Below are 21,055 nucleotides of genomic sequence, written 5' to 3' on the forward strand. Positions count from 1 at the left end.
CTTCTTTAATGCCTTCAGTTGTGGTGCTCTCTCCCTCCTCAATTTCCCACACATCATATTTAGGCATGTGTTTACAACACCAGCAGAACATAGGCTCCAGAGCAGGGACTTTTGCTTTGTAAGTACCTTATACAAAGTTGGTATTATTATTTGTTAAATTGAATGGAGAAGTGATTCTTCTTCCCCCCTCCTAAATTTCTTATAGCATTTTGCATGGCTCTCTTTTGCATTTCTTCCTTCCATGTAGCATGGTTATTTATGTACTTGTTATTCTTCTCTTAGATTATAAACTCCTCCAGTGAGTTTGTTTCATACTCATCTTTGAATCCTTCCACCATAACACAATGCTTAAAGGCTGAAAGTAAGCCAGAAGAGGCAGTGTGGAGTACCAGATAGCCATCCCTGAAGCCAGGAAAATTTGGATCCAAGTCTTGTCTCTGACACATACTGGCTGTGTGACTAGACCTAAGGGCCCATTTTCATTGTTGCTACATGCATAGTGGTGGGCAGCCTTGTCATAGCTGCCCTTGGTCTGCCTGTGGCTTCTCAGTATTTTGATCTATTTGCTTTCAGAAGCTTGTTTTTCTAGAGTTTCTCCAAGCCCATCCCCCAGCGGGAAAATAAATATTGAAGAATGTACTCTGGTACAGTTTGTATAAACAAATATCTTTGTACACCTGGCACTCTTAGACAAGGTCAACCAGCTCTATTTCATAATCAGATTTCCACTATAGGGCTGAAAATGGTAATGCCTGATTACTGGTAGCAGAGACAACCAATACTAGCAGGGAGATTCTTAGTGACTTACTGATACAGTAGGAAATGACTTGAACTGGGAGTTCGGAGATGTCCCAACTCACCCCAACTGTGACTATGAACAAAAAATGATTAACTCTTCATACACCTTGTTTTGTTCTCTGTGAAGTGAAGGGAGGGTGGGAGACTAGGTAGCCCTCTAAGAGCATTTAAGACCTAACATTGGATGTTTTGAATTCCATTCTAACTCCAAAGTTATGTTTTCCTCTAATTAGAGATATTCAAATTCCTTTTCAAAATGCTTATTTTGATGGCTTGTAAATTAAGGGAACAGTGTCAACAAGTGGAAAGGGAACCAAAAGTTCCTCTCCATCCCAAATTCAGGAAATCTGATAAAACCAAAACACATTTTTCCAATTTAGTGGGTTGGGAGTGGGGGGAAGAGTACAGGGGGGGAAAGTGTGACATTACATTTGTTTAAAAATTTGAGAATGAAAGAAAATCAGGTAAGCTGAATTCTTTGTCACTAAATAACTTCTTCTTGTCCAGTCGTTTCAGTCATGTCCAACTCTTCGTGACCCTATTGGGGATTTTCATGGCAGAGATACTGGAGTGGTTTACCATTTACTTCTCCGGCTCATTTTACAGATCTTAAAAGGGTTAAGTGACCTCCCCAAGGGTCATAGCTAGTATGTCTGACACTGTATTTGAACTCACGAAGATGAGTCTTCCCGACTTCAGGCCTGATACCCTCTCTACTGTGCCACCTAACTGTCTCTAAATAACTTCTTAGAAACCTAGAATTTGAGCTCAAAGGTACTTCAAGAGTCACTTATTCCAACCTGTGACTGAGCAGGAATCCTCTCTGAAACATCTTTTTCTTTTCCTTAAGAGTCAAAATCATCTAATCCCAGCCTAAGTCAAGACTAATAAGGAAAGTTAAGCTCAACAAAAACTATTCAGATCTTTTTTTTTAGCTGTTAGGAAAAAAAAAAAAAACTTCAGTAACTAGTATCTCTAGCATCAAATAGAATCCTTTGTTTGACATTTAAAGCTCTTTCCATTCTGACCCTTCACTCCTCTCCACATATTCTACGATCCAAATACACTGGCTTCCTTGCTGTGTCACAAAGAACATTCCATTTCCCATTTTTGATTCGTTGAACTATCTTCATGCTTAGAATGCCCTCCTTCCTCTCACCTCTATTCCTTAAACACCCCAGTTCCTTCAAGACTCAATTCAAATATCACTTTCTATAGGACTTTCTGAATCTCCCCAGCTGATACAGCCTTCCCCTCTATAGCTACTTTTCAAATATTCTGTATCTTATATGTACCTATTTTTATCTTCCATTAAAAAGTGAGTTTCTTAAGAGCAGGGGCTGTTTTTGCCTTTCTTTTTATCCATAGTAGTAAGCTTGTTGGTTTTTATAATCAAAGAAGGGATAAGCCTGCTGTTAAGGATAGAGGGAATGCTAGTAATGACTAAATTAGAACTCATCAACTCTTTCCCGAGAAGACTGGGACAAAAATGGCTAATAGGAAGTTGATACCAAGTGAAGAGATAATAAGAGAACTTGGCTGCCCTCAATGAGTTCAAGTCACTACGCATGGAGGAAAGAATGGACAGACCTGAGTGGGAAATACTGCCAACTTACAAACTGGGAAGAGCCAGCCAACTTGACCTTAATTCCTGGGGAAAATATAGAACATAGTAAGAAAAGGACTAATTTCATTTGTTTGAGGGTTTTTTGTTTTTATTTTTTGACAAGATCACTAAACTGGTAGATTGAGAATGCTATGAATATAACTTATTGAGATCTTAGCAAAGCATTTGACTAAACCTTTCATGCTTTCCTTATTGACAAGTAGAAGCAGCTAGGTGGTACAGTGGATAGAGCACCAGTGCAGGAGTCAGGAGGACCTGAGTTTAAATTTCACCTCAGACACTTGACACTCACTGTGTGACCTTAGGCAAGTCACTTAACCCCAACTGCCTCATCCTGGGTCATCTCTAGTTACCCTGAGGAATATCTGGTCACTGGATTCAGATAGCTCTGGAGGAGAAGTGAGGCTGATGACCGCAGTCCTTCCTCACTCAAAACAAAGTCAAGTGAAAGTCATGTCATTGTTTCTCTGATGGCATGGTCTTCTCCAGCAACGAAGGACGAACACACACAAGACTGACAAGTAGCACTGTGGGCTAGATAATCAGGCAATCAGGTAAATTTATAACCCGTCCAATGACCACATCCAAAGATTAGTCACTAATGTTTCATGTTAAGTTGAAAAAATCTTTATAAAGAGGAATTTCTTAGAATTCTACTCTTGATTCTGTGCTGCTAAACAACTTTTTTTTTTTATCAGAAATTTGGGTGAAAATATCATGCTTATTAAATTTTCATGTAACAGATTCAGGATCCAAAAAGATCCTGACAAGCTAGAACACCAGCCAAATATAATAAGAAGAAATTCAATAGAGATAAATGTGAAGTCTTACATGTGGGTTCAAAAAATCAGCTTCACAAACTGGGGAGGAGGGGAAGGTATAAATAGCAGATTATCAGAAAAAAAATCTGAGAGTTTTAGACAACTTTAAATTCAATGAGTTAAGGCCAAAAAAACCCAAAAAACAAAAAAACCACAACCCAAACAATTCAATCTTAAACTAGTGTCTAACATGGAAAGTGTTGTTTGGCTGTACTTGGGACTGGTTAGATAATGTCTCAGTATTGTGTTTAGTTCTCAATACATTTTTAAAAGGATATGAATTAAGATGGCTCACATCCAGTAAAGGGCAACCAGGATGGTGAAGAGCATGGCCAAAAATCTGCAACCAACTACTGACCACAGGTTGTTTACTATCTTGCTACCTGCAATGTTTCTTGTAGTAATAGTAGTAGCTAGCATTTACAAGATGCTTGACAGCAATTATCACATTTTATTCTCACAGCCACCCTGGGAGGTAGGTGCTATCATTCTCCCTCTTTTACAAATGAAGAAACTGAAATAGAGGTTAAGTGATTTGCCCAGAGTGATATGTTCATTTCAGCTCCAGCTAAAACTCATACACACACACATACACACATATACAACATTCCTCAAAAGCAAAAGAACTTGGGGTATAATCCAAACTAATCTGGCTTAACTTCATCATTCAACTGAAACTGCTTTCTCCAAATTTACCAATGATCTCTTAACTGACAAACCTAAAGGCTTTTTCTCAGTCTTCATCCTTCTTGACCTCTAGTTTCTGACACCATCAATCTCACTCTTCTTGATTCTATCTACTCTTTCTTGGTCCTTGTACCTGTCTGACTGCTTCTTCTTAGGTTTCTTTTCTTAAATCTTCATTCAGATTAAGATCACTGATGGCAGGCATCCCCCAAGACTGTCTTGGGCCCTCTTCTCTTCTTCCTTTATGCTATTTTATTTGCTGATCTCAGCAGCTCTCATGGATTAAATGATCATTTCTATACGAATGATTCTCACATCTGTCTAGACCCAACCTCTAGTCTTACATCTCCAACTGCGTTTTGGACTTCCTGAGCTGGATATCATCGACTGAAACTCGTCATCTCCTGTCCCTTTCCCAAACCTTTCACTCTAACTTCCTTATCGTTGTCAAGGGTACCACTATCCTCCAAGTCACTTAGACTTGAAATTTAACTGTCATCTTCAACTCCTCTTTTCCTTCCACTCCTGCTGGCAACAGGATTGTTGCAAAGCCCTGATGTTTTTGCCTTCATAAAATCTCATGTCTTCTTTTCTGTTCTGACACTGCCACCACTCTGGTGCAGGTCCTCATGCCTGGACTATTGCAATAGTTTGCTGGTCTCCTTGTCCCCAGTTTCTTCTCACTCCAGTCCATTCTCCATCAGCTTTAAATAAGATCTTCCTAAAGTATGTCACTCAACAAACTCCAGTGATTCCTTATCACCTCCAACAGCTGAAAAAAAAGAAAATGCTGTTTGGCATTCAAAGCCCCCTTCCAGAGTTTCCATCTTCTTATATATACCTTACTTCCTTCCCCACTCTGGGACCCAGGGACACTGCCCTCTTTGCTATTTTTCTTACACAAAACACTCCATCTCGCTACTCCAGGCATTTTCACTAGCTCTCCCCAGTCCTAGGATTCTGCCTCATCTCTACCTTCTGGCTTCCCTCAAGTTGAAGCTAAAATCCTACTTTCTACAAGTCTTTTCCAATCTCCCTTAATGCTACTGCCTTCCCTCTAAATTCCCTCCAATTTCTCCTGTATATATCTTGTTAGCACATAGTTTTTTACATGTCATCTTCCCATTGTTTACCCCTTGTTACACTGTTTACCCCTTAAAAGCAGGGGCTCTTCTTTTGCCTTTCCTTGCATCCCCAGCATTTAGAACAGTGTCTGGCACGCAGTAGGTACTTAATGTTAATTTGATTAACCAGATTGTTTCATTTTTGTCTGTTATCCCCAAAGTACACATGGTAGGTGCTTAATAAAGTTTTTTCAGAGGTTCTCTTTACTAGCACAAAGTACTGAAGGGAAATCACTTGATTTCTTTTTTTAAGAGGCCAGTTACAAAATCTGAGCCTGACAATGTGGTAGAATGGGGGGAAATTTTTGAGAATGAAGATTTTGATTGGCATCCTGGTCCTACAACTCACTGACCATGTGGCTAAGTAAGTCATTTCCCCTCTCTAGGCTTCAGTTTCCTCACCTGCAAAACAAAGTGTCTCTAAAGTACCCTTTCAGATTTAACATTCCACAAATAGCATGTCAAAGTGGAGAGTATTCCACTTGAAGACCTAGACTTCAGGAAACATTGGGATCAAATCATACCTCTGACTCTTACTAGATATGTAACCATGGCCAAGTCATTTAATGTCTCTGAACCTCAGTTTCCTCACCTATAAAATGCGAGAATATCCATAGCATCTATTCTTACAGGGTAGTCATGAAACTCAAATGAGATAATGTACAGAAACTACTTTGTTAATATTAAAGTGTTATGTTGAGGTCCATCCAGAACCAAGATGAGATCTGTTATCTAGGGTTGGGTAATCCCAAAGCTACTGCTCCTTTAACTGACAAATTACATGTCAGAACACATTCTCAGATCCTGCGCCACTTAGAACAGGTTAGATTCAGATCTCCATGTGAGCCAATTCCTGTTGTAACTTATTTAGCAAAACCAAATCAGGCTATTAGCTCACTATAATGACCCACAGAAACCTGTGATATCTATTCTCAGGATATTTTTACTCTCTGGGATAACATACAAATAAGACTCACTGAATGCCACAGCAAGAAATCAGAATTACACAAATTCAAATGACATAATGAAAAGATAAGAATAGGATGCCACTATTGTTATGAAAGCTATTCTAAGTCCTTGCCTTTGCCCCAAAATATGGTAACACAGTACACACCAATGTTGCAACAGCATGTTCTGTTTTCCCTCCCTCACCAGCTCAATTCATGTGGCCACATGAGCCTGTGAAACTCTGAAAATGCATCACAACTCTGGGACTGTCTTTCAATTACTTCTCTGAGACTATAACCACAGTAGCTGGCCTCACACTGTTTGCCATGTTCCTCTGTAGACTCCCAGTAGCTATGTCATCACAGATGCCATATGGTTCTTTCTGTGTGCTTATGTAATTCTGTTTACCTGGGTTTACTGGAAGTTGCCATTTTGTTGCTCCATTTCTGGAAGCCAACCAACCTGTTAATGGAGCAATCCTCAGCAGCTTGGACAGTATCTGCAGTCATGTGAAGAAAAATTCCATTCTTTACTGAGAAAAGCACTTATAACACCAAGAGAAGTTTCCAAATAAAATCAAAGCAAATTATTTATTGTGCACCTACTATGTGCAAAAAGCCATATAATGTCCTTAACTGACCCATTCAGGATCACTCCTATGAAAGAATGAACTTTCCCCTAAGATGATCCACAAACCCTCTGGTCACAAATACATTCAAAAGCTGAAGAGTATAACCTTCAGTCATAACTTTTGTCATCCAGGCAAAATGTTGGCTTTCTGTCTTAGTCACTGGGATTCAATTAGATAACAATTAAGCAGCTATAATCAAAGAAGGCATTTTTCCTTTGGGTCCAATTAACATATATCTGGAGACAGCATGTATCAGGAATTTTTCCTCTCAGAGTATGAAGAAAATCAAGCTGCTTGTAATAGGTCTGCCTGCCTGGTTTAGGGAAAGAAAAAGTAGAGAGACCAAAGAATGGGCAAGTGACAGAACACATAACTGCCTGATTCAATGATGGCCCAACAGGGCTCTAAATGACTTCTTCCAACATATACAATCAACAGGTCATGGGCACTCTCCCCAAGTGTCTTCCCAGTTATGGCCAGTGAGGTACCTTCTGCAAGTCTCAGGTTTTCTGGACTTCTAATGAAAATCATCCCCTACCCCATCAGGAGCAGAGTTAACGGCAGAGGGAAACTTGCATGATGAGTTGAGCCCTGCTGATTTGTAAAAAAGATTCCTGTTGAAGTGTACTTTTTTCATTTCTGGTTCACAAAGTTCCCCATCTTCTGTCTGGCTTTTCATTTCATTAAAAGAGAGTTCAGGCCTGCAACTCGATTTTGATTCCAATCCACAATAAACTAGTCAAGTGAATGAGGGGCAAGTTTCAGAAAGGAGATAGATAGTTCAAGCTTCAGTTTCCAAGTAATTTTTTTTAAAAGGTGGAAAGCAATGCAAAATACAGACAATACTGAGACAGGGTCTCTGGTTATTGTGTTCTTCCCATGTCCCCACCCCCCCCCCCCAAAGCTAAGCAGATATAGGGAATACAACCTGTTCCTCAAGTGATACCACTCTACTTACATGTGGGGAACTCTTCTCAGCAGTTATGTTTCCCAAACCATTGATAATGGCCAATGCCATTCTAAGTACCAGACTGGGAGACCACACCAGGGCCTGAGGCATTAGCTTAACAGGAAATAGCTTTGCTAGCTGTAGCCAAAACTATCATCTGTTGTCATTGCTATGAGATTTCTAAAAATGAGAGTGTTGATTCAGGGAAATATTGAAAATATATAGCTTTATCTATTAAAAATATTTTCTTTTTATCTTTTTAGTTTTTTCTCCTTTTTTTTTTAAACAAAAGTGAGTCCCAACTGAAAAGTGTTTTCAGATTCTTGGACATAAAAGTGATAAAACGAAAAAATAAGTGTGTCTTTGCTGCTACCAACAGAGTTAACCTTCCATTAATACTTGCAAATGGCAGACTGGAAGCATACTAATGGCAGTAACTGATGGCTTTTCTAAGTATATGTGTGTCTTGGGGTGGAGATTATAAGGGAAAACAGAAGGGCCAACTTTTCTGTTCTTTCTAGACCACTTCTAACTATTTCATCATGGACACTGTCACTCAGGTAGTCTTTAAAAAGGTATCATGTCACTAGTAATTAGTTGGACCTAGAGCATACATAGCATGACCATAAAGTAATAAAACTGATTTTTAAAAAAACTATTATACTAGAACTTAGCCATCCAAATGAGTAATGTCCTTAAACCTAGTCCCTCTGGAAGGCTATATACTTATTCTAATGAAATTGCCACAACTCTTGAGACCTTCAGAGCTAATTTTCAAGCCACTCAAAAACAGCAATCTCATTCCTTTCTGGCAATATCTCATATGTAACCTGAACATGTGATAATTCAATTTGCCCACCCACCTTATTCACCAGATTTGGCTGTACATGATGACTTTTTAACTATTTCCAAAGATAAAATCCATTCTCAAAGAATGAAGATATGGCAACCATGAGGATGGGGGGGGGAGGTGGGGAAGCATCTTCTATAGAGAGTCTAAAGGCAATTTCTAAAAAAAGAGTTCCAGAAAATATTGAACAATACCAGCATCCCAAAGGAGCTGTTATGAAGAGGATAAAGATTTGTTTGGACATTTTAGTTTTTTAAACATCAGCTGCATTACTTAGAAGTCACACTTTGTATGTATACAGGAAAAGCAAAGTCCTCTGAGATGACCTGAAAGAACACTAATCCCTAAACTTGAGTCAGCCTTGAAGGGAAGAAGTACCAGCTACTATGAGGGAGGAAATGCAGTACAGCGCTTCAGAGAAAAACCAACCCCTGAAGGGAAGGGTCACAGATATCAGAATTCTTGGTCATAGCTGAATCAACTTCTTTGTTTCAACAGTTCACAATGAGTGCTCAATAAATATTATTGTCTGATTTTGACACAGTATTCTTATTTAAAAGGCTAAGTTAAATCAACCTTGCAGAAAACCACGTGCCATGGAGTCACTGAGAATGCCTCCTGACTTACAAATAGGTAACTAGGAGGCTGGGAAAGTTGTGAGACCAGTATTCCTCTCAATGCTTAATTGTGAATGCTTCTTAGTTAATCTTTGCTGTTCCCTAGAGACTATGAAATCACCAGCTTATGTGTAAAGGGAACAGAAATTCATTTTATCCAGCCCTACATGATTATAAGGTTACTGATGGAGAAGGATCATCTATCTAAACTTTGCATCTTCCCTGACCAAAAGACAGCATTCTGTAGATAGCAGTGCTTAAAAAAAAAGTTTGCTACTAATATTTTGGAATTAGTCAGAGTCAACACAATTAGAAAGATATATTTTGGGGAATGGGGGAGGGAAGGAGACGACTCAGGAGGGAGATGAATTTAAAATGATGAGTTTCAAGATCAAAAGATCAAACTATCAATTATCAATTAACTATTCAGAACAGTATACATTCTATCTGCAAGGTTGGTTTAAACAAAGCCAAGATGAAAAAGGTTAGGTGGTCTAGTCTTATAGTTCCCACAAAGTTAACCCGTTTTCTACACTCATTTTTAAAAGAGAGAGAAGGAAGTTGGGGGCATGAGGAAAGGGAGGAATTGCAAACTCTGGCCACAGGTTCCTGAAAATGGCCAGCTCAAGGCTCAGACCAATCTGGCCCTGCCAGTTTTGGCCCCAAACACCCTCTAGACTATATACAGTATGGAGGGCTTCCTATTTGAAAGGACTTGATCATGGAAGAGGGGCAGGGACAAGGAATCCCTTTGACTGTGAGTATAAGGCCCTGGCTCAGATCCATAATCAAAGGTGTTTTCATCACTCAACCTAACCGAAAAAGTGGATTCAAGGATCTCTGACTGAACCTATTGGCCTCTAGGAAAAAGGCAACATTGTTCACAAGTGCTACTTGGCACTGGTAGTGCTGTTGGACCGTAGGAGATACTGATCAACACCTCCTTTCCGCCTGCTCACTGTCCTACTCTCATTGTCAAACATGTGCTGGAGCTGAAGTGCCAGCTGCCGATCTTCTTCTTCCTGCTGTAGCTTCTGCTCCATCTCCTGAAACGCTGGGTCCCCAGAGGTCAGGCCCACCTCCCCTACACTTTGTCTTAGTTTCTTAAAGGAGCCATTCTGTTCTAAGTGCTTGGTCTTACAGTGCCTTTTCCGGCCACGACGCAAGGGAGGGAGTGGTGCATCACTGATAGCTTCCATAACATCACAGGTGCCATTGGGCAGCTCAAAATGGTTCAGTGTCTTCAGCTGCTTTTTTGTGGTTTTGAGAACTACACCAAGTGTGTTGTTCTCAGGCAGTGCTGGATTAATTGCCATAATTTTCCTTGTAGTGACTTTCTTATCAGTGCTCATCCATGATTTGTCTAGGTCAGAGTCTGTGCTTGTCTCAGATCCCTCAAGCCCCTGACTGTCCAAAAGAGTTCCATTTGCTCTCCCTTTAGATTCCAAGGAACAGTCAGTTTCCAACAGGATCTTGGCACTGCTCTTCTTACCAATTCCCCTTTCTACTTTCACTTGACTAATTGAGGGAAAATACTCAGGCTCTTGGATGACAAGTGTTGGATGATCTGAGCTTACTTGCTCACTGAAGAGTCTCACATGTAAAGCCAGCCCTGGTTGCTCCTTGCTGGGATGGACAACTTCAGGAATGAGGAAGTCTTCCCCTGTTTCAGAAGGCATGGAAGTGAGAGTTGCTTTTGAAAAGGTCTTTTTGATCTGCCGCTCCTGGAAGATCTGTTCCCACTTCTTGAGGATTCGTGGGCTAGCCTCATAAGAGGTCTGCTTCTGTAAGGTTCTGGTCAAATTTCTGGGTGTTGATTTGATGATCAGCGGGCTGAGTACCCTTCCATCAGGGAGTCTCTTGGGAGGGGTACACGGTGAGCAGACAATGGGTTTGAAATGATTCAGCTCTTCTGAGATGCTGTCATTGCTCTCAGGACTAATAGATCGCTCGGGCTTATGCAAGGAGGACAGTGATGAGAGGGAGCTGAATGCTAGGCGTTTTTCCACAGTCAGATCGGGGGCTGAGAGACAGCGGTTGTTTTGGGTTGACAAGAGAACCCCAACAGTCCCTGCTGTGACCTAGAAAAAAGATAAGAAGGAAGATTTTTTTAAGTTCAGGGTCATAACCAAAAAAGGCATCTGTAGTTAACAATCTAAAGATGGGTTTTGAACCTCAACTTTTTTTGTGTCATGGACCCTTTAGGCAATCTGATAAAGCCTATGGAACCCTTCTCCATATATATGTTTAAATGTCTTCACGTGAATTAAATACATAGAATTACAAAACAAACAGCTTTTTGTTTGTTTTGAAGTTCACAGTCCTTAAGTTAAGAATCTCTGATCTATACCAAAACATATCTTGGGGAACTCTGAAGACTAGTAATTCTGGTCTCTTGTTCAATATGTAATAAGATTATCCTCTTCTCTATGGGTCCTGGAGAATCCATAGCACCCTAGAGTACAGACAGATGAAATGGCCTTCAATAACTACTGTGGCCCCAAGGGGCTCAATTTAAACTGGGACCTGATACTACTTGTGGGGCACCAGATGTTTGGGTGTCACCTATACTCTGGCTCCCCTTCTTCAGCTCCTTCTATGTGGTCTCATTATTTTCTTTCTCATCCTGCTTCTTCCATCTATGTTCCTTCCTATATTTCCCTCTTTCATGATCTTTGGTCATTTTATCCCCATTCTGGACCTGGTCTATTCACTTATCCCTCATACTGCTCTACCTACTGCCCAGCCCTCATAAGTTTTCTCCTTGCTGATAAAGATCTCCCATCATTAACAATGTCTTTTCATTTTTCTTCCCTCATCCTTACCATGGCTTCCTCCTATCCTAATGTCTTTGGCCTCAGTTCAGCCTCCTCCCATCCCACTAACCCTTGTATTTAGTGAATTCATCTGTTTACATACAAGGCAAAGGCCTTTGATGTACCTATGATGCTTACTACCAGTATGACCTTGATCAAGTCACTTAATCTCCACGTTTCTTCTTCTATAAACTGAAGTTTAAATTAGAAAACCACTCTGGTTCTACACCTACTAAATACCTACTAAATTGTATGTGTGTGTGTGTGTGTGTGTGTGTGTGTGTACACACACACACACACACACATATATATATTTATATACATATATATACACACAGCCTCATAAGATCATATATTTAGGGACCTCATGGATCATCTAGTCCAACCCCTACATTTTACAACTGAAGAGGCTGAGGTTCATGGAGTTGAAGTGACTTAATCTCACATAAGCATCAGAAGCAGGATTTGAAACCAGGTCCTCTGACTCCACAGTCAGTGTTCTTTCTAAGATACCACACAGTTCCAGTCCCGAGTACCTGTTAGTCAGACCCCAACTTTTACCCACATGGTCCACTTCAGGATTTGGCAGGTTAAGTAGAAGTAGCACCAAGTAGTTAAATATACCCTTCTCATTTGCAAGTCTGGATCAGAAGGGTATTTCTCAACCTGAAGTTAGAATCTCAGGAATCCTGTGGAAGCTGAACTATAACTGTAAAAAACTGTAAGAAAAACAGCAATGATGAAAGACTCTAAACTGGACAGATAATGATCTACTCTCCTCTGTTTTTGATGCCTTCCTTCTCCTCTTTCAAGATCATTAGTGCTATTAAGGAAGAGAACAGAATCACAGAACTCTGAAGTCTGTGTGGCAGAAGGTGACATGAAAGCACCAAAGAAGTCCTGGTTTAAGAAGGCACACCATGTTAATAAGACTTAAGATATAACACAAATGTAACATATCTGGAAACAAAAAAGAAAACTAAAAATGTATATTTAGAGGAACTGGAAAGTGAAGGAATAAATTTATAGCTACTATGGAAGTCAAGTAGCACTTATAAACAATGCTGCCTTTTTTTCTAGAGAACAACAGACTTGACCAGAGATTCTTGAGTCCTCTTTTTCAACTGGTTTAAATGATGAAAACATCCCTGAGCTAAAGTTTTTACAAATGCTCATCAACCGGTCTTAATTCCAGTGCATCAGACTCACTGTTTTTTCCTCAACTGTCTGTTGGAACCCCCATCAAAGCTAGTATAACCAAGACATATTCTGTCTTTTTCTAGTCTACCTCATGAATGTATAAAAGTTCATACTCCACTACATTTTAGTAGCTACCTTCTTTCAAAAGAGAAAGCAAATCAGCAGTCATATATCCAGAAGTGACCTGTATTTTAAAAAAAAAAAAGTGATGGGACAGGAAGGTGGATTCCCTGAGGCCTCTCAGAATAGTACCTTCGCTTTATTGGTGGGAACTGATCGAATTCTGCTTTTTGCTCTGTCCTGGGCTGTGTCATTACAACTCTGGCTCCTCTCCACTCTGGAGTTCAGGTTTCTAAAGAAAAAAAAAGTCGAAACAAAAGTAACATAACTAAAAATAGTACATACAACTGTTAATAGGCTAGATAAATCAGAAGAATTAGAATCTGTTCTGGAAGAAGATTAAGAGTGGTAGGAAGGATAAGAGGCTGGAAGTTAGTAAAACAAAATTCTAGTCCCAGTTCTGTGACCTTGGGCAAGTCACTTTTGGGACTCAGTTTCCTTGTCTATAAAACAGACATCACTTGAAGTTTCAGGTGATGGTACTGGATGATCTTTCTAAGGTCCCCTCCAGCTCTTTTAAACCATCAACCAATGAAGACTGAACTCTTTAATTAGGATGAACTTATTGGCAACAATCACTGAGTACCATGGAAAAACTGGTGCAATTATTTCTTCCTCAATTAGCATTATAAGATCAAATAATGCCAAAAGATGAAGGGGTCTCAAGAAGCCCTCTAATTCCAGCTCTCATCCTTCCAACTGAACCTGGCTTAAAGGATCTAAGATGAATCACTGACTATCTATACAGTCCAGGTTTGAGAAGCTCCAAGGGTGCAGATTCCACTACTTCTATTACTAACCCAGTTTAGGCTTTTATCCTCTTTATGGGCAAGAATTTCTTCTTCATATGTCACTCAAATTTCATAAGCAATTTGAACTACTGAATTAATGATATCTGGGCATTTCCAGGTTAGGAAATAAAAGATTCAATGTTGTCCCTGCTCTGACATGATTTATAGTTTAGTAGAGACTTTACCTTCTCATTTAAGCCCACTTCTCTCATATGTGTTCTTTGGGGAGATGAAAGATAGGTAGTCTACATACACACAAAGATTTGTGATTATCCTAACCAAAGCTTTTTAAAGTGGAAAAACACATACAACCATCAAAAGAAGCTGTAATTGGTGGCACGTTGGCTTCTACAGATCTGAGATGTCCAGTTAAAAATAATAATACTGGGTTTAGTCTGGAAAATGAAGGTTTTATTTTTCATCTTGGGCACCATGGAACAGTGGATAAAAAGCTAGTCTTTTAAGCCTAGACAACCTGGGTTCAAGTCCTTCTTTGACACATAGTGATTGTGTGACTGTGGGCAAGTTATTTAACCTCTCAATGTTTTGGTTGGGTTCTTTTTGGGGGAGGACACAATTTTTTTTTTATTTTAAACTTAAATACAAAATAAGAAAAGACATAAAAACTTAAACACTAAAACCAAACACTATATACTAAATATAAAAAAACCATTGCCATGGGCACAGCAGAACATAATAATTCAAACTGTACAGCAATAAATTTTCATTTCAAGAAAGCCTATATAATAAATACTATGCATTGTATTGAGAGCTATCTTCTCTTTGCTTCCTTGTAAGTTTTCTTTTTTCTGCTGTGTAGATAACTACAATTAAACATGGATATGTGTGTATGCATATATACATATATATACGCACACACATATATATGCATGCAAAGATATACATATATACATAAACACACATACACCTGTATATATCTACACTTACATATAGACATACTTAGTATCAATAATCATAATCATATACAGACATATACATTCATATGCTCCTATGTAAAATTGTACAACATTTATTTATCTTGTTTCCTGGATGAATAATCTCTTCCTTTGTAAGTCCAAGTCTTTCCAGATTTTTCCAAGTCTACCAGCTTATCATTTCCTACACTAGAGCAATGCTCCAACCGTATACTGTCTGGTTGTTTTAAATAATCCAAAACAACATTGATAAATATGGCTGGACACATAGTGTAGTTTCCCTATTTTTCTCTTTTGATTAAATCTACTTTAACCTTAACTTTGTCCGAGATCATGATTACCATCCCTACCCTTTCCCTAACAAATTCTACTCCTGATTTTTATTTTATGTTTATGCATATCTCTTATTTCCTATCCCTCCTGACTTCTCTACTTTATTTCTATCTACTACCTTGTCCTCCTATTACTTAACCTACCTCCACCTCCACAAATCCTTCCCTTATCCTCCCATTCCCATTAATCTAAACACTTCTATAACTCCCCTTTAAACCTATTCCCTTACCCTCCCTGCTAAAAATCTCTCCTTATCCCCTTAGCTTTCTCTTTCTAAATTTACAAGACTTTTATACTCTTATGTATATACATGTATGTATGTATGGTTCCCTTTTGAACCCATTCCCTATGAAAGTAGGTTTCCAGAACTAATAACCCTCCTCCCCTAGCTAATTCCTCTGTGTTGCTTCTTCCTCTTGCACCACATTTGTATAAGATAGTAACTCTTTTTAGCCATTCCTAAAAGCTTTTACTTATAAAAATCATATCATACTCAGGTCTATCCCAATTTTTCTTACAAACTACCCAATTACTAATAACAATCTTAGACATACATTATACGTTTTACATTTTACATACATAAAAGGTAAACAATCTGTTCTTATAAAGTTCCTTGTAATCACTCTTTGGTATGCACTTTATATTTCTCTTGGCTCTTGTATATCAGATCTATTAAGTTCAGAGTTTGTTTTTAAACAAAATCCTTAAAGTTTAACAATTCCTTAAATGTCCATTTTTTTTCCATTCAGGATGACGCTTAGCTTTGCTGGGTATATTTTCAGCTAGAGCCCCAGTTCTTTTGCTCTTTCATATATGATGTTCCAAGACCTGTGGTCTTTTAGTGTCACCATTGCTAGGGCTTGTGTGATTCTAATTGTGGAACCACTATATTAAAATTTTTTTTGCTATTGTTACTTGTAATATTTTATCCTTGAGTTGGAGGTTTTGGAATTTCACTATGATATTCCTGTGGGTTTTCTTGTAGGGATCTCTTTCAGACGATGATTGATGGATTTTTTTTCTTCTATTTTCACTTCCCCCTCTTGTTCTAATGCTTCAGGATAATTTTCTTGAATTATTTCCTATGTTATTGCATCAAGATTCTTTTTTTTTTTTTTTGATCATAGCTTTCAGGTAGTCTTGATTATTCTTATCTTTTCTCTTGATCTTTTTTCCAGATCAGTTGTTTTTCTTATGAGATGTTTCACATTCTCTTCTATTTTTTCATTCTTTATACCTTGTTTTATTATTTCTTGATCTCTTATAACTTCACTAGTTTCCCCTTGTCCAACTCTGATTTTCAAGGAGTTGCTTTTCGTCCTTAAGGTTCAGGATCTCCTTTTCTAATTGGTTGATTTTCTTTTCATAATCTTCTTGGGTTTTTTGGATTGTTCTTATTTTTTTTTTTAAATCTCTCTCATTTTATTTTTAAAGTCTTTTTTAAGTTCTATGAATTCTTTTAGGGCAGGTGACCATCTGACATTACTCTTTGGGGATATAAGAAGGTTTCTTTGTTTAGTATCCTCTGAAAATAAACCTGGTCTTCTCTATTTCCACAGTAATTCTTTATGGTTGGGTTCTTTCTCCTTTGCCTGTTCACTTTTTTAAAATTTGTAGCAGCTTGATTTTTGTAATCACTTCTAGTTGGAGGTGGTGCCTCTGGTCTCAGATCCTTCTTCAGTTCTCTCCCCTGGCTTGGAACTGGAACCAAGACTCCAGCCTCCGGTAAGTGGCCACAGCCAACAACATCCCTGCCCCACTGCTTTTACATGTGCTGGTTCCTTCTCATTCTCAGCCATATCTCCACAGCACAGCTGGGTCTGGCATTCCTTGTCAGCAGAGGTTCCCTCCATCTTCCCTGGCTCAGATGTTCAACTCCCCTCACTGCCTCAGAGGTGAAAATTCTTGTGGCTAGGGCCAAGGTAACCTCCCAACCCAGCTAACCCCAGGGAATGCCCTTTATCGTTAAGCAGACCTAGCCTGGAAATGTTTACTCTTCACAGGGACCAAACTTCATCCTGGGAATTTTTCTCAGATTTTCTCCTATTGTCCCAGGAGGACCACTGTTCTGTCCCTACTCATTTATTTTTACCACTCCATGTTAGCCCTGAAGTGCTATTACTGTGTCTTTGGTGGGGAAAATCTGGAGAGCTTGGAATTTTCTGACTTACTCCACTATCTTCCCAGAATCTTCCCACCTCTCAGTGTGCTAAGTAACTCTCTAAGATGCTAAGTTGCAGAAAAGGTGCCAGCCAATGCTGGCAATGTCACTACCACTTACTACTTTATCATCAATCTCTCCCTCTCCAGTGGATCCTTTCTTATAGCTCATAAACATTCCCATACCATCTCTATGCTAACAACTCCCAAATCTATCTATCCTGCCCCAATCTCTCTGCTGACTTCCTAACTCATATTGCCAAGGGTCTTTCAAACATCTTGAATCAGATGTCCAATAGGCATCTTAAATTCAACATGTTCAAAACTGAACTCATTATCTTCCCCCTACACCCTCCCCTCTCCTGCCTTCCTTATTACTGTAGAGGAGGCAACACCATTCTCCTAGTCCCTCAAGTTTACAACCAAGGAATCATCTGGGATTCTTCACTATCTCTCACCTCCCTCAAAACCAAGCTGTTGACAAGGTCTGTTGATTTCAACATCTTTGCAACATCTCTTGAATATCCCCCCTCTCTCCTCTGAGACAGCTACTACCCTGGCAGAGGTTCTCATCACCTCAAGTCTTGATTTCTGCTATAGCCTATTAGTGGTTCTGCCTGTTTCAAGTCTCTCCCTACTCCAATCTATTCTCCATTCAGCTACTAGAGTGATTTTCCTAAAGTAGAGTTGGGGATGGGGGTGGGGAGTTATGATGGGCAGAATGGCACAATCAGAACTGTATTTTAGGAAAATTTAAGATTTTAAAGTGGTCATCATGACAGCAATCATGAGACCCTTCTCAATGTTATGAACATTGAGAATCATGCAATCCCAAAACAAGAAGGGATCCCAGAGGTCATAAACCTTAATGAATAACATACTTAAGTTCCAGGGACTGTGATAAGTGTTGAGGATTCAAAGAGAGGTAAAAAACAAAAAAACCCAAAACCAGTCCTTACTATCAAGAAGCAAAGTCTTAGCGGGGAGGCAACATGCAAGCAAATATATACAAACAAGATGCACACACACACAGGATAAATTAGGAGACAGTGAAAGTAGGAAGTGGTGATGAAGGTGAATGTCTCAGGAAAGGGAGACAACCAGTGAAAATACCTGGAATCAAGAGAAAGAGTGTCTAGAGAGAGGATCAGTTAGGAAACCCGTGTCACTGAACTGAAAAGTATGTGGGGATAAAATGTAAGAATGGAAAGTTAGGAAAGGCCAGGTTATGAAGGTATTTGAATGTCAAACAGAAGATACATTTGACCCTGGAGGTAAGAAGGGGCCACTGCAGTTTACTGAATGGTGGAGATAAGAGTAAGGTCAGACCTGCACTTTGTAAGATCAATATTGACAGGTAAATGGAGTACAGACTGAAGTGAAAAGAGCCTTCAGGCAGGAGACCATCGAGCAGGCTACTGCAATAATCTGTGTTAATGGGGGGCATACTGCCTTGTAGAAATGACTTGCTCTTCTACTTATATCCTTGATGCTTAGCATGGTGCTTTAAATAATTACTTGCTACAGTGTTAAATGAAGGTATGAACAGGGAGAATATTTTTTTCTCAGGAAACATTTAAATTTTAATAGAGATGGGCAATACTTTAGCGTAGTGGGCAACTGCTTGCAAAACAATATGGCAGTGCTATATGGATGTGAAACCAAGATTCCTCAGAGAGCCGCAGGATTAAGTTTAGACTTAAGCTATATATCTGATATATACAGTAGGCTGTAAGGCAATATAAGGATAAAAATATTCAGGACTCTCCAACCATTCTGAAGAATAATTACCCTTTGGCCCAGCAATACAACTACTAGGTCTGTATCCCAAAGAGATCAAAATATTTATAAGCAGCTTGTTTTTGTGGTGGCAATGAATTGCAAATTGAGGGGAATGACTGAACAAGCTGTGGTATTCGGTTGTGATGGAACACTACTGTGACAAGCAGAATGATTTCAGAAAAACCTAGGAAGACTTATATGAACTCATTCAGAGTGAAGTGAGCAGAACTGGGAGAACACTGTACACAGTGACAGCAACATCATAATGATGACCAACTATGAAAGATTTAGCTACTCAGATTAAGACAATAATCCAAGAGAATTCCAAAGGACCTATGACAAAAAATGCTATCCATCTCCAGAGAGAGAACTGATGAACTTTGAATGCAGACTGGAACACACTTTTTTTTAACTTTTTCTCCCTTTTTTGTCTGTTTTCTTTTGCAGTACGGCTAATATAGAAATACGTTTTGCATGACTTCAAATGTACAATTGAAGTCAAACTGCTTGCCTTCTCGAGGAAGGGGGAGGAGTGAAAGAGAATCTAGAACTCAAAGTTTTAAAAAATGAAAGTTAATTTTTTTTACATGTAATTGAGAAATGTTTAATGAAATAAAAATATATTGAAAAACATTCAGGACTTTGTAACTGACAATTTCTATAACCCTATAAACTATTATTTTATTACTTTTATTTTTTCATTTACATGGATATGTAAATGCTTGCATCTCTGAGTTGAGTGGAGAAGATAAGCTTGGTCATACTGATAGGATGAAATCTTATGGCTACTAGAGGAAGCCAATCCCCCAGATGCTTTCAGGTTGTAGAAAGAATGCCAGACTTGGATTTGAATAGTGGTTTTAATCAATGAATCAGTAAGATAGTAAACTCCTGTTATGTGCTAGGCACTGTGTTAAGCACTGGGGATACAAAGACAAAATGTGAAACAGCCCTTACCATCAAGATGTCTATATTCTATTGGGAGACGTGTGTGTGTGTGTGTATATGTGTGTGTGTGTGTGTGTGTGTGTGTGTGTGTGTGTGTGTGTGTGTGTGTGTGTGACACCAAGGTGCTGGGGGGGGTGGAAAGACAGGAACTTCTAGCAACTAGCATTCTAACACTTACTACTACCTCTGTAGCCAGGGTTGATATCACTTCACCTTTCTGAGAACAATAAAGTAAAATGGGAACAATAATACTTGCACTATCTTACTGAACACAGAACAAAAAGGAAAAAAAAAAAGCAAAGCTCTAGGATGAGGTTAAAGATTTATTCTTCATGCAATAGGAAAGTGGGCTGTTCCTTCAGAATTGACCTGATTTCAAACTACCTATGGGTAGGGACATAGACTTCCTTATTTTTCTATCTCCCTTGGCAACAAGTACAAAATTCTGCAAAGAGCAAGCACTTAACTTTATTCACAGAATAAGAGTTTCACAGCTCTGAAGAACTCGGAGAACCATTAGCCCAACCCATTCCTAATAAAGGGTTGTCCTGATATCGTTAATGAGGAGGTCCACTAGCTGCTCCTTGAAAATATCCAGTAAAAGATAACCCACTACTTTGTAGGGAAGTCGGTTATTCAACAAATATTTATAAATGGTCTGTGTTCCAGAGACTGTGCTAAATGCTGGGGATACCCATAAAGGCAGAAAAACAAAAAACTACTGCTCTTGTCCTCAAGGAACATCCACATTCTAATATGGAGACAACTTGAAAACAACTATGTACATACAAGAAGTATAAAGAGCAGACAGGAGGCAATCTCAGATGGAAAGCACTAGTAATGGGAAAGGCTTCCTGCAGTTTTGGGATGTGAGCTGGGTCTTGAAGGAAGCCAAGAGATGGAGATAAGGAGGAAGAA

At 39.1% G+C, this 21,055-nt stretch overlaps 1 protein-coding gene across 2 annotated transcripts in view; it reads right to left on the reverse strand.

Moving 5' to 3' along the window:
- Positions 1-6,576: 6,576 nt before the first annotated feature.
- The window catches only part of RNF169 (ring finger protein 169), an 85,337-nt gene continuing 70,858 nt past the window's right edge, over positions 6,577-21,055 (reverse strand). For both annotated transcript variants that reach the window (XM_072610846.1, XM_072610845.1), the window contains 2 exons: positions 13,321-13,420; positions 6,577-11,133 (listed from right to left, as the gene is read on the reverse strand). In XM_072610846.1, the coding sequence (XP_072466947.1) occupies positions 9,943-11,133; positions 13,321-13,420 (1,291 nt within the window). In that variant the 3' untranslated portion in view covers positions 6,577-9,942. The remainder of the gene's footprint in view (positions 11,134-13,320; positions 13,421-21,055) is intronic.

Source organism: Notamacropus eugenii, chromosome 5 (assembly GCF_028372415.1).
Source record: "Notamacropus eugenii isolate mMacEug1 chromosome 5, mMacEug1.pri_v2, whole genome shotgun sequence".
NCBI lineage: Eukaryota > Metazoa > Chordata > Mammalia > Diprotodontia > Macropodidae > Notamacropus > Notamacropus eugenii.